The sequence below is a fragment of the Nilaparvata lugens genome, chromosome 4 (assembly GCF_014356525.2).
Source record: "Nilaparvata lugens isolate BPH chromosome 4, ASM1435652v1, whole genome shotgun sequence".
NCBI lineage: Eukaryota > Metazoa > Arthropoda > Insecta > Hemiptera > Delphacidae > Nilaparvata > Nilaparvata lugens.
Window position 1 is genome coordinate 54,882,605 of NC_052507.1, and position 13,185 is coordinate 54,895,789.

Here is a 13,185-nt window from a genome sequence, read left to right on the forward strand (position 1 = left end):
TTCTTATTATTAAAAATTTTAAAGTTGTAAGTTTAAAATCTACAAATCATTAGAACTCTAGGTAAAGCCTAGTGCTTACTGGGGCAATAGAGGCGTCCACTAGACCTGGCTGTTAGTGGTGGCCACTAAAATTCCGTCTACTGTGTATATGAGAAGTTTTTGTCCCTGTTTGATGGTGTTTTGCCTCTAATGGTGGCTGCTAGTGGACGTCTCTTTGCCCTTGCATGCAAGGGGCTTTGGAGGTTACTTAGATTTAGCTATCAAGTTATTTACAGTAACGTTATGGTTAAAATCTCGGTCTGTCAGCATGGATATTGGGAAATCTACTAAATTTAAGTATTTTTGTCATAGTCATTCAATCATCTGTTCATAATCATTCAGTCATCTGTTTTTCATGCATGTTTACCGGCTTGATAAGGTAAACAGCTGTTTGCAGGACAAATAAACATATGATTCTCATTACAGCATACTGTACTGTAATGAAACCATATGTTTTCTTTACAGTCGAGTATGTTTCCTAGTTTCGAAATAGCAACAGCAAAACTGCTACAAAAAACCACCTTCAGCGCTCCATGTGGAAGTTTTATCAACTTCGACAAAATTCCTGATTCGGAATTTGTAAACTCGGTTATGCTTATAGAATGCATAGTAACTTCAGCACAAGCAGGTAATGTTTCTATTTCTCAATTATTATTCTTTAGATTATTATGACAAAAAATAGTGTACGTTACTTGGACGTGAATGCCTTTTGCAGTGCTCAAATGAAATTCTAGTCTCGGCTAACTCTTCGTCTAGAAACATCATTCTCGCCTGCAAAAGGCCCCTTCCCGTCCATGTGACGTGAGATACTATATTTTGTATATTGACGTATTTTACTACATGCATGACTGTAAGAGTTCTGACTTTATCAATACCCTGTTTTGATAACAATTAAATTGACATTTTTAAATCATTTAATTATTATTAAATTTATTTATTCACCAGAACTAATGACTCGTATTAAGCCGGGTTTAGACGCTCAAGCCATTTGTCAAACTGGCTTGCGCAAGCCAGTTTGCGCAGTTGAATTTGTGCGTGTGAACGGTGGCTTGAGGCTTGCGCAAGCCAAAAAATCTGGCTTGAGCAAATTCTGTTCTGACAGAAAATCGGCTTGCGGTTGGAGTATTAGAATGAGCGTTTAAACACTGCTCAAGCCATTTGCGCAAACTGGCAGGCCAAAAGTACGTTTTCGCGCATGCGCACGCGAATCCTGACCACAACTGAACTTCTAGTTTGACTGTCTCGTGATTTTTATTTATTATTTACCTATTCAAGTTTTCATGCTAAATATATTAGTGTTTAGTTCTCAAGTGTGAACCTCGAGAATCTCTTTTGGGCTTGCGCCCCGCGCGAGACATTTTCCGATTTGTCAGAATGGACTTGAATGTGTGTAGGAGACAGTTTTCTTATATTTCCAATAAATTAATAAACCACATTCCCTTAAATATTCTTGAAAAAACAAACATAAGCCAAAGGCTTAGATCAGACATAGATAAATGGATAATAGCAAATAAAATCGAGGAAAAATTGTTTTAAATAAACTAATTTTCGTCTACTCCATGGTTGCAGTTGACTTACCTACCTCTTACCGTTCTCTTCTTCTTCATTCTCCTTCTTCTTCGTCTTCTTCTTTCTTCTTGGCCTTTTCCATCTTTTCTCCTTCCGTTCCTTTATTTTTAGTATCCTCTTTATTATTAAGTACTAGTTTTTATTCTGTATTTTTTCAAGAAATTTGTTTTGGATCATTTTTGTTGAATATTTTGAAAAACATTTATATTGCAACTCACACCTGCGCACAGGGTTTCTTTGCAGGTGTAGATCTTATATATATATATATATATATATAATATATATATATATATATTTTGTCTTGAAAGTGTTGTATATTTTTTTGAGAATCAATAAATTTGAATTTGAATTTGAATTTTGAAGTGTTTCATAATTAATAGTGTCTATAATATAATGTAATAAGTTGTCTATAATGTCTATAAGTTGCCTACTTATATCATAATAATTAATAAATATGGCAAATTAAAAGATTTCCTGAGTGATTTAATAGAAGTTTATAAATCTTTTCCTTGTCTATGGCAAATTTAGTCCAACGAATTCAGTGATCGCTAGGCTAAATCTCATGCTTATGATGCCCTAATAGAAAAAATGCGATCAGTTGACCAAGAAGCTGACAGGGAGACTGTGGAGTGATATATGGATACTATAAGTGATCTGGATAACAATCTGATATAGATCAAAACTGATTTGGATAGCTACTGCTTCCATAGATTACTGCTACTGATAGCAGTTTAGCTGGTTTTTAGGTTAGTATCAGTGAAATTCACAAGCCAAATTGAACAAACTGAACTGAGCGTGTGAACAGAATAATTTTATTTCGCTCGTTTGCGCAAATTTGGCTTGCGCAAGCCAGTTTGCGCAAATGGCTTGAGCGTGTAAACCCAGCTTTACATTAAGCCACCAAAGGATCGCAAAGTATTCATGTAGAATGGAATATTGATGTGGATAATTGAATATTGTATGAATGGACGGAAAATTGGATTTAAATTTTTCAAGTGAACCCAGACAAAACCTATTTCTTGCATAATGTTACAATTTATCAACATTTGGGAGAAGAAGGCTACTTGGCAGGTAATAAGGAATACTATGGGAAATTCATCTTTCAAAAACGAATGCCCAAAATTGTTTGCGGATGGATTTTTGGTTGACGAGCCTGTACAGGTTGCAGAATGTTTCAATGAGCACTTCAACAGGAAATCCAAAGCACATAGGTGCAACTTAGAGGACATTAAAGAGTACCTACAAGCATTCAGACAACATAGAATAGAGAATAATAGGGGTATTAGACAGTTCAGATTTCAACCATTATCGGAAGGGCAGGTTCTCAGGATAATGACAGGCTTAAAAAATAAGAGTTCAGCGGGGTGGGATGGCATTCCTATATTTATCATTAAAAAGTCATGTAATCTCATACTTAAGCTTCTAACATACTTGATTAATCTCTTTTTTGATACTGGACATTTTCCTGACTTGTTGAAATTCGCTGTTTTGAAACCTTTGTACAAGAAGGGGGATAAGAATGATGTTGCTAATTTTAGACCAGTAGCTCTCCTCTCATCTTTCTCGAAAGTTTTTGAACGGGCTTCTCATACTCAGCTCAATATTTTTTTTGAAAAATCCTCTCTTTTTTGCAAGTCACAGTTTGGATTTAGAAAGGGCAGATCCATTGAAGATGCTGTTTTCGGAATTGACCGGGGACACTTAAGGCTAGGGATGACTCTGAACAGGCTCTGGGTATTTTCTGTGACTTGTCGGGAGCTTTTGATGATGTTCAACATGATCTTCTATAGCTCAAATTGAAATATTATGGTGTAAATGGGAAATAATACTCATGGTTCCAGTCATATTTATCGGGGAGGTTCCATAGAGTGTCAATATCTGTTGGTAATGAAACATGCAGCTCTTCTTGGTTACCTATGTCTCAGGGAGTACCGCAGGGTTCAATATTGGGTCCCCTCTTATACCTGGTCTATGTTAATGACATCGAGAGTCACGTCAATTTCAAACTCTCTCTTTTTGCGGACGACACTACAGCTTTAATCACCAGTAGGGACAGTGAATGTTTGATAAGAGAGGCTGAGAGGTGTCTTGCTGAATTAGATTCGTGGTTTGTTCAGAATAGTCTTAGTTTGAACTGCAAAAAAATTAAAGTAATTCCCTTCAGTAGAGACTATAAAAGTTTTGGAATAAACTTGAATATTCAAAGTAGAGTTGAAACTTCTGATTCCACGACATTCTTGGGTCTGATGGTGGAGAGTGATTCGAAGTGGAAGCTACATATTTCTCATGTCACTGGTAAATTGAATAGAGCCTTGTTTGCATTAAGAGTAATGGCTAGAGTAGGGAGTGAAAAAACTGTTCTTTTTGTATATCATGCTTATTTTCTGTCAGTTATGAGATATGGAGTTATTTTTTGGGGAAAAAGTATAGAGAATAATGGAATATTCATACTGCAGAAGAAAGCCATTAGGATAATTTATAAGATTAATACAATGCGCTCTTGCAGACCTTATTTTAAAGAAAAGAGATTGCTGACGGCTCCTGCTATTTATATATTAGATTTAGCAATCTTCGTTTTAAAAATAGACGAATGTATGAGGAGAACCAGGTGAGTCATCCCCATAATACACGATTTAGAGGTTTTGTTCACCCACATCACAGACTAAGCCTGCTGGAGAGTGGCCCGTTTTATATGGGAATGAAAATATTTAATTCAATCCCATCTCACATAAGAGAAATTGATGGCTTGAAGGAGTTCAAAAAACACTCAGGGAATTCCTTATTGTATTGTGTCCGTACAGGTTAGCAGACTTCATTGTGAATAATGTTTGATTGATGTATGTTATGTGGGATCTGTTATGTTGAAATATGAAGGATGGTGGATATTAGATTAAACTTTGACGTGTCATATACTGCGGGATCGTTGCTCCCTTGATGCAGTTTGATGGTTGTGACAAACAAGAAAAGAAAGTAAGTAAGTAAGAAACTTTTTATACTACGTATGTTGATCTCTCCCTATCATACTATATGATTTGTAGTTGTATAAATAAATAAACAATTATTCATTGTCAACATAACTCAAGTTAAATTACACTCAGACCCTGCTTTCTAATGAATTTCTGCAGTGCTGAACTGAAGCAGATAGATATACTAGTTAAAATTGATTTAAATAATACTGACTCGGGTCCACATGCTGTGGCTTCTTCGATGTCACTGACAAACTGCAGCAGGGGAATGTAGATGACGGTGATGTTCTGCGGACTCGGCGGACACACCACGTTCTTCTGTCTTTGGTTATCGCCATACTGAAATCACATGCCAAACGACCAATTAGTGAGCTGCTATAATACTCAATGCGATTGAGTAAATGAATGTACTCAAACTAATTGAAATGCAATCAATATCTGTGCAATTCAATTATCAGTCTTACGCACAAGTATGCTAGATGAAAAAGAAATAATTTATGTTTTATTTACCTTGAAATTGAGTCCATCTGTCAAGTAACTATTCTTGGTTAGCGAGTACGTTGAATTTTCAAACTTGAAGAGTGACTTTCTCGTCCTGAAACCAAATCATAAACATTTATAGATAAGTATAAACAGGAATCACACTATTGAACTTCAATATGCAAAAATATATTAGAGCTGACAGTAGAAGGTTCAAATGATACAGTTTTAGGTGTGCACCAAACCACCGGGATGCGATTTTTAAGCTGATGAATAACAGTTGGTGGAGCTGGCTCTTCAAGCTCACATTAATCTGTATTAAGCATAGCTTGCCCAATCAATTATTGCATTGTGTTACTGCCATGATTATATCAACCAGATAAAATAAGACAAATCCTCATAGTATTTATTCATTTATTCTTTATTGCTATCTAAAGGTGCGTACAGATTTACGCGCCGCGAACATGAGCAATTCACTTTTAATCAGCTGATGCCAAGCTTTTTATATAAATGTATCTTACCGTTTCTGTAAAAATACAGATATAATCAGTGATTAAAAGTGAATTGCTCATGTTCGCAGCGCGTATATCTGTACGCACCTTTACATTCATTTCTAAGTTGAAAATAGATAAATCAATTTCAATAGGTTGTATATATTAGAAGACAATAAATAATTACGTTAATTGTGAGCCATTATACTGGACCAATTTACAATTTTTTCACGGAAACGAAGGTGGAATCCTGTATGTTTGAACTTTATTAATGAGAAAAACTAAAGAAAGTCACTGTAGACATTATACAAATCCAATTTACAAGTGATTTATACATTTGTTTTCTAAAAACGTATTATATATTATAATTATTTTATATAAAGGTCCCCTTAGACTTGTAAAAGGCTAATGAGAGGTATGTTGACGGGCAGGTGGATTCCTTACCTCTGCAGTTTGCGACGGCTGAAGTAGGCCGAGATGTCGTTGTTCTGGTCGGAGTAGGATGCTGACGATGCTGAATTGGACGGCTGACCGGAGGCTGTGCTTCCATCAGCACCAGCCGTCTCCGGCACGTCCAGGTATGCGGTCAGCACTTGCTGCAACTGCAAAACAAAATAGATACATCAGTAAGAGTTTCTGTAAAAACATAAAAATGGCCACATTTGTGAGAACACTATTACTATAATTCAGCTTCTAATAAGTTGAAACGACTGTAGTATTAAACAGCATTTTAATTCATTATCAGATAAAATTTATTCACTCGAAATTCATAAAAAATAGCCTATTCACAAAATATGGAACAAGTTACAAGTGAACATGGAACAACTCACAAAAAGTACAGTAAGTTACTGGACTTTGCGAATAGGAGTCGAATAAAAACTGTTATAAGTAAGACTATATATTTGAATCATCGTTTAGTATAGAATCAGAATCATTGAACATGAAGTAAAAATAATTTCATCACTTACATCTATTCTTGTCATATAACATTTCTGTTTGTTGGTGTGAAACTATTCAACTCATTTTCTAAACAATTGAAGAGTTTGAGAGGTAAAATTTTCAAACAAAAGCTTGTTGTAATGTGTGTAGGTTTCCCTATATTTTTTATGAATGGCTAAATCTCTGGAATTTGCATATTATTATATTTATTATACTATATTTCAGAGTGTAGAACTGTTTGATGACAACTATCAATATTGTTGATGCAAGAATTGCTTTTCTTTTTTCAAATTACAGCCTTTATTTGTATTACTCAATTGTGGAATGAGGCGTTGCACCCTTCAGTCTGCAAGCAGTGCCTGGTCGAGGGTTCGAATCCCGCCGGCAGGTATGATGCATAATCTCAATCTATTACTAAGGCACAAGCAAAGACGTTTAAATGGCCATCATAATGTAATTTAAAAAATATATTAATTCGAAGTAATGTATGGTTTTATTGTATTTAATCGTGAACTAAGGCGTTGCACACTTTAGTCTGCAAGCAGTGCCTGGTCGTGGATTCGAATCCCACCGTTATGCGCATGAATAGGCTTAAGCTTATAAACTATTGTCAAATTATTAAATAGATAAATTCTACTCGTTGAACTGACCGTAGCCTGCACCTGCGCCCAATAGTCGGTCAAACTGTAGAGACTGATGTGCACGTGATGTGCGCGCGCGCTCTTCACGAGCAGAGCGAGCACAGTCCTGTGCTGCGCGGCTGCCATCTTGAATTGGTCGATCAACACCTGCAGCAGTTCGAGCAGCATCACGCCTGGCGGTGACGTCACGCCTGGTGATGACGTCACTGCGATCGTCCCCTGCGTCACTGACGTCACCGACGCCTGCGAAAGACAGCTCTGCGTCGTGCGATCGACTAGAGCCACCAGTTGACTGTGCATTGTGCTGCGGAGATTCTGTCAAATCAAAAATAATTGCTAATATTAATAATTTTTACTGTCATCAGTTCGATACAATTGCGCCAACACAGAAGTTGGTATTTATTCAGGTCACAAAAGGAGAAATCAAAATTCAAATGTGCCTCAGGCCAGACACTAAAGTAACGTTTCACTAAACAAGTTCAACTAGAGAGTTAAGCCATAGAGAAATTCAATTCAATTATTCATTAACCAGCTTGCACTGAATAGATCTCATCATAGAAAAATTAAAACCACTCAAGTCCACACTAATCAAACTTAATCAAGATAGCATGTCAAATAGGTGGACAAAACTTGTGGTCTCCTCCTCACCCAATGAGTAGAGTGAGTGAGAAAATACCATGGTTTAGGGGGTTCATGTTTCAAATTTCACTGTTAAGCTGATAGTCCTAGAAGCTTTTTTCGTGAAGCTATGTGACGCTGGTAGTCTCTCATATTGTGCCGTTCGACATTACTATTTAGTAATACATATTGTACTCGACATTAATAATTGACTTGACAAAAATCGGCTTGAAATTTGGAACAAAAACAACCTATACCATGGGATATCTTGTAATGCTTTATTTTCTCTATGGTCAAACTGACCATCAGTGCCAGTCGCTATATAGGCATGCAGACAAAGACCGATGTAGAGGTGATCGCAATCTAGACGTCAAGATTAATATGAAATCCAAAGTTAAAATTCAAATGTTGACAGTGCCTACTAGAATGATACATTAATTGGTTGAATTACTGACCTCGACAGCTTCAGGTAGCTTGTTGAGCAAGGCAAGGCACTCGATTATGATAGCCATGAAGTGGTCAGAGTCCTTCTCCGGGTCAGGCTGGTCCACGTCTTCTATCAGATCACTCATTTCCATTCTAAATTAAAATAAAAACACAGAAACTTGAGAAAAAGTAAGCCATCGGCAAGTAATTATTCTTCCTGGAAAATAAAATATCAAAAGATTCTAAGATATCAAGAGATAAGATAAGATAAGATAAGATATATTTATTGATAATTGTTACAAGGCTGTTGCCTATGGTAATATTTACAAAAATTGACAATATAGAATTAAATCAAACTTAAGAGATAAATAATTATTCAACAGTTCCTCATCAATTACAAATATCAAAGAAAATGATATAGTATATATTAAGTCATCAACATTATTAATATACTAGATCACATTAGCAATACTGGAGGAAAGAAAAGATGTTATTTGCATCCATGTGGAATAATAATAATAATAATAATATTTTATTCTTAACAAAAGTATAACAAAAACAATGTAATACAGTTGAAAAACGTCACAGATAAATAACATAATAACATAAAATATCAATCTTAAAATAAAACTCTAATAACATTTAACAATTCATTAAATTTAGATAATAATTTTTTCACTCTAACAAGAATTCGTCAACCTCATAGAAAGCCTTCTCACTGAGAAAAGAATATAGTTTTGTTTTGAATTGTTTTTCTTCAACAATACTTCTCAAATCAGCCGGAAGTTTCGCAAAAAACTTTTGTCCCCTATAAGTAGGTGTTTTCTCAAATACACTCAGCCTATGTCTCTCAACTGAAATGTTATTCCTTCCTCTAGTGTTATAGCCATGAATATCTGAGTTAACTTGGAATGAATTCAACCTATCCTTCACATGTAATATTGATTTGAAAATGTACAATGATGGAACAGTTAAAATACTTAGGCTACTAAAAGACTCCCGACATGTCTGTGGAAATTTGAGCCCTTCCAGGTATCTTATTGCGGACTTTTGCAGAACAAAAATTCTTTGAATGTTTTGCTTCGAGGTACTCCCCCATAATTCAATGCCATAAGTAATGTGGGATTCAATCAGTGCATAGTAGACACTTTTTGCTGTTGTTTTAGGCACCCGTTTAACAATATTTCTAAATGCAAAAAGTGACCTACTCAATTTCAATGATATCTTGTTACATGATCCCCCCAATTAAGCTTGGAATCCATCGACAAACCTAACATGTTCACAACAGTACAACTTTCAATGTTCGTTTCACCAAGTGTTATGGTGGGGTGAAAAGGACGATACTTATAATCAAAGCTGATGACATGACTTTTGTTTGAATTTATAGTGAGGTCTGAATCATTAAAAAACTGCACAACCTCATTTGCCATGTTATTTGCCTCAATCTCCAAGTCTATGAGATCTGATCTCTTAAATAGCAAGTTACAATCATCGGCATAGAGAGTAATTTTAGGAACATTGAATTGGATATCATTTATATATAATATAAAGAGTAATGGGCCTAAAATGGAGCCTTGTGGTACGCCTCGTGTCAATGGTAACTTGGCTGAGTTTACTAACCCATTAGGAGTAGATATACATGTGTACTGGAACCTGTTGCTCATGTATGATGCTATCAATCTATTCGCCACGCCTCTAATTCCAAGCTTTGATAACTTGCATAGAAGAATATCGATATCGACACTATTAAAGGCTCTTGACAGGTCCAATAGGAGCGCAGTTACATAATCACCAGCATCAATCCCTTTCACAATTGACTCAAAAAAAATTACCGCTGCAGTGATTGTTGACTTTCCCTTCATAAAACCATATTGACAATTGAAAAGCAAATCGAATTTTAACAGATAACTCATAATTCTATCATGAATGAGACTCTCAAAAACCTTTGACAACGTATTTATAACTGAAATAGGTCGATAATTATTAATATCCATAACATTACCATTTTTTAGGATAGGAATCACTTTGGCTATTTTCAATAAGTCTGGAAATGTACCTGTCTTAAACATTGAGTTGATAATGGATACCAATGGTTCTGCTATTTCATGACAACATGCCTTAATTACTGACACCGGGATTTCATCTGGGCCCACAGACTTTTTAGCTTTTAGGTTTTTTATAACTCCCACAACCTCATTGACATTTGTGGGAAAAAGAAAAAAATTTTGGAACATTCTTTATGACTTTTCTTTTTCAATGATTCTTGTGCTGCAGAGTTTTCATTTGCTGGAACCATGGATACAAAAAAGTGATTAAAACTTTCAGCAAGGACTTGCTACCTGTAATCAGTTTGTTATTATATTCAATTTCGGTGGGCATTGATCTTTTTTTGTTACTCCCTCTAAGTCTATTCACAATCTCCCAGCTAGACTTGGTTCTGTTGGCAGAGGAAAGTATATATTCACTGAAATGTTTTTTCTTTGCCTCTTCAACCTTATTGTTATAATGCTCCTTTACTTTTTTAAGTAGTTTTATGTCTATGTCCACTCCTTCACTCACTCTCGTTTTTGCTATCTCTAGAAGAGATCTCATTATTTCTATCTCCTTAGTCATCCACTGACCTTTCAAACGTTTTCTCAGCCTATTATCATTTAATCTCTTGCTGACTGTTTTGACCGGACAATGTACCTTGAAATGATAGAGCAGATTCCTATGGAAATTTATAAATTGTAGATCTGGATCGGATTGGTCATAGACCACCCTCCAGTTCTCAATACTTAATGCCTGTCTCAAACATTCTATGTTCTGTTCATCACAATCATGCGCCCCTGTTGAACTCTTTTTCTGCACCCTGAAATCTCCCTCATGAAATACCGAGAATACTTGAGCTGTGTGATCAGATATAAATGTATGAAACTTATCATGAAAGTATACCATGAAATATTAAACTTCATAATACAATACAATACAATACAATAGAGGGTAGATATACGAATTATAAGAATGTCAAATACAGAGGGGATTGCTTATTTGGTTTTTCAATAAAAAAGTACGAATCTAACTTAATTTTATTTATATTCTTAGAGCAACACATAAGATGCCATCAACAATTCTATTTTATCTAATTTTATTCAGTTTTAAATATTGTATAAATAAGGAGAAACCCGTCCATTATTTAAATACACTGTTCTAGTCGAAAGTAATTTTGAGCTCTCTGGTCCTTATCAATGTTGTTCCTCAACTCAAATAGGGTCTTGAGGTAGTCATTGTAAACCAATAACTTGAGATAACCCAAGATAGAACCCAGCAGTCGGAACCGTATCCAATAGCTCTAAATATTGGATAAGTGACTTACTGTTGGTGAATTCGTTGTAAAACTGCGTAACTACTTGAGTTTAAATGTTCAAATATGGACTTATATGAGGAGTGTCTCATATCTGCGAGATTTCAATTTGTCGAGTGTATGAACACAACCTACAAGGTTATGTCCAAAAGGGTGGAAGGAAAGTTTAGGGTGGTTGGGGTTTGGCTTTTAAATGACAATATTATTCAAAATATTTTGATAATGTTAGATAATAAACACAAATATCAAAAAGTTGAAATACTCGCACTTTAAGATATCACACATAATATGAATGACACCCAACTTGTGTTAGTGCAGAACCCATCTAAAATGGTAAAACCATTTACTACTTGCAGACTATTAGAGGCCCCTTGATACAAATAACTAGCATATCTGTATTAACTGTATGTGGATGGAGCTTTACATGCACTCACTTGCATCCACTAAATTCCAAAAGATGTTCTTGTCTTATCATCATCTTCATCCAAGTTACAAGAGCTAATGCGACTACACAGTGAATCCGAAGCCCTGCCTCAAGGAGAATCTCACCGTGTATATGGATAAATCTATCAAGATTTAAGCTGGATTCCCACATATGAGTGTCAGTGAAAGTGACCGGTACATACAGTGAGAATATTATGTTCCTATAGATTAATACTTGCTCTATTCATTCTACTTGTTCTATTCATACTTGCTCGGTCTTGCTGAGTGTGAATAGTCCATTAAGGCTGTGCAAAGGATAAAAATAAACTTCCTACTGGTGATATTTTTCGAAGTTTTTCTATTTGTATACTACAAAGCTATCAAAATGAAAGAGTTTTCTAAGGAAAACATTTTTTTCCGATCATTACTTTTCGAGGTATGAGCAAGTTATTCGTGAGAAAGTTATTCAATTTACCAAGAATGACCGAAAATAACTCAACTAAAAGTTATTCTTGGTAATTTTTTAGTAAATTGATATTTTCAGAAAATGTTTGTTTTATTAGATCAACAATACCATGAAGAATCTATCATCTAAATTTCATGGATTTATCTCTTACCGAACTTGAAATGTTCTGTCCCAAAAATTTAAACTTTAGGCGCTCATATCTCAAAAAGTAATGATCGAAAAAAATGTTTTCCTGAGAAAACTTTTTCATTTTGATAGCTTGATAGTATACAAATCGAAAAACTTTGAAAAAATATCACCAGAAGGAAGTTTATTTTTAGCCTTTGCACAGCTTCAAGAATTCATGAATATTATATTTTCAATCTGCCAAACACTGATACGTGTGATCCAGCTCAATTAATTCAGACCAGGTGCCTTTCAGACCTTTTGATTTAATGTGCATCAACCTTTAGATACAAATTAGAACTTGATTGGGACTAAAGCCAGCACTCACTTGCTATCATAGCCGCTAAAGTCCAACATCTTCCTAGCGTTGGGCGTGTTGCCCTGGCTTTGGCTCTGGAGCGATGCCGAGCTGTGTTCACGCTTCATCATCGCCTGCACCGGCGTGACAGTGGTCGACTCCCTCCTCTCCCCCCTCCCACCCGAGCCCTGTCGCTGCAGTCGACTCACCAACACGTCCTGCGTTGACTGCACGTACAGCTGGTCATTCAGTTCCTCCAGTAGCTTCGTGTGCAGGGCCTAATCGATAGCACAACAAACCGTGAGAAAATTATCTGTTTAT

General features: G+C 35.6%; 1 protein-coding gene across 1 annotated transcript in view; it reads right to left on the bottom strand.

Moving 5' to 3' along the window:
• LOC111061636 (exocyst complex component 4) overlaps positions 1-13,185 on the bottom strand; it is a 53,772-nt gene that overhangs the window by 28,397 nt on the left and 12,190 nt on the right. Inside the window, exons 5-10 of the mRNA XM_039425888.1 lie at positions 12,895-13,142; positions 8,199-8,322; positions 7,135-7,440; positions 5,990-6,147; positions 5,085-5,169; positions 4,789-4,913 (exon numbers count right to left, since the gene is read on the bottom strand). Of these exons, the coding sequence (XP_039281822.1) occupies positions 4,789-4,913; positions 5,085-5,169; positions 5,990-6,147; positions 7,135-7,440; positions 8,199-8,322; positions 12,895-13,142 (1,046 nt within the window). The remainder of the gene's footprint in view (positions 1-4,788; positions 4,914-5,084; positions 5,170-5,989; positions 6,148-7,134; positions 7,441-8,198; positions 8,323-12,894; positions 13,143-13,185) is intronic.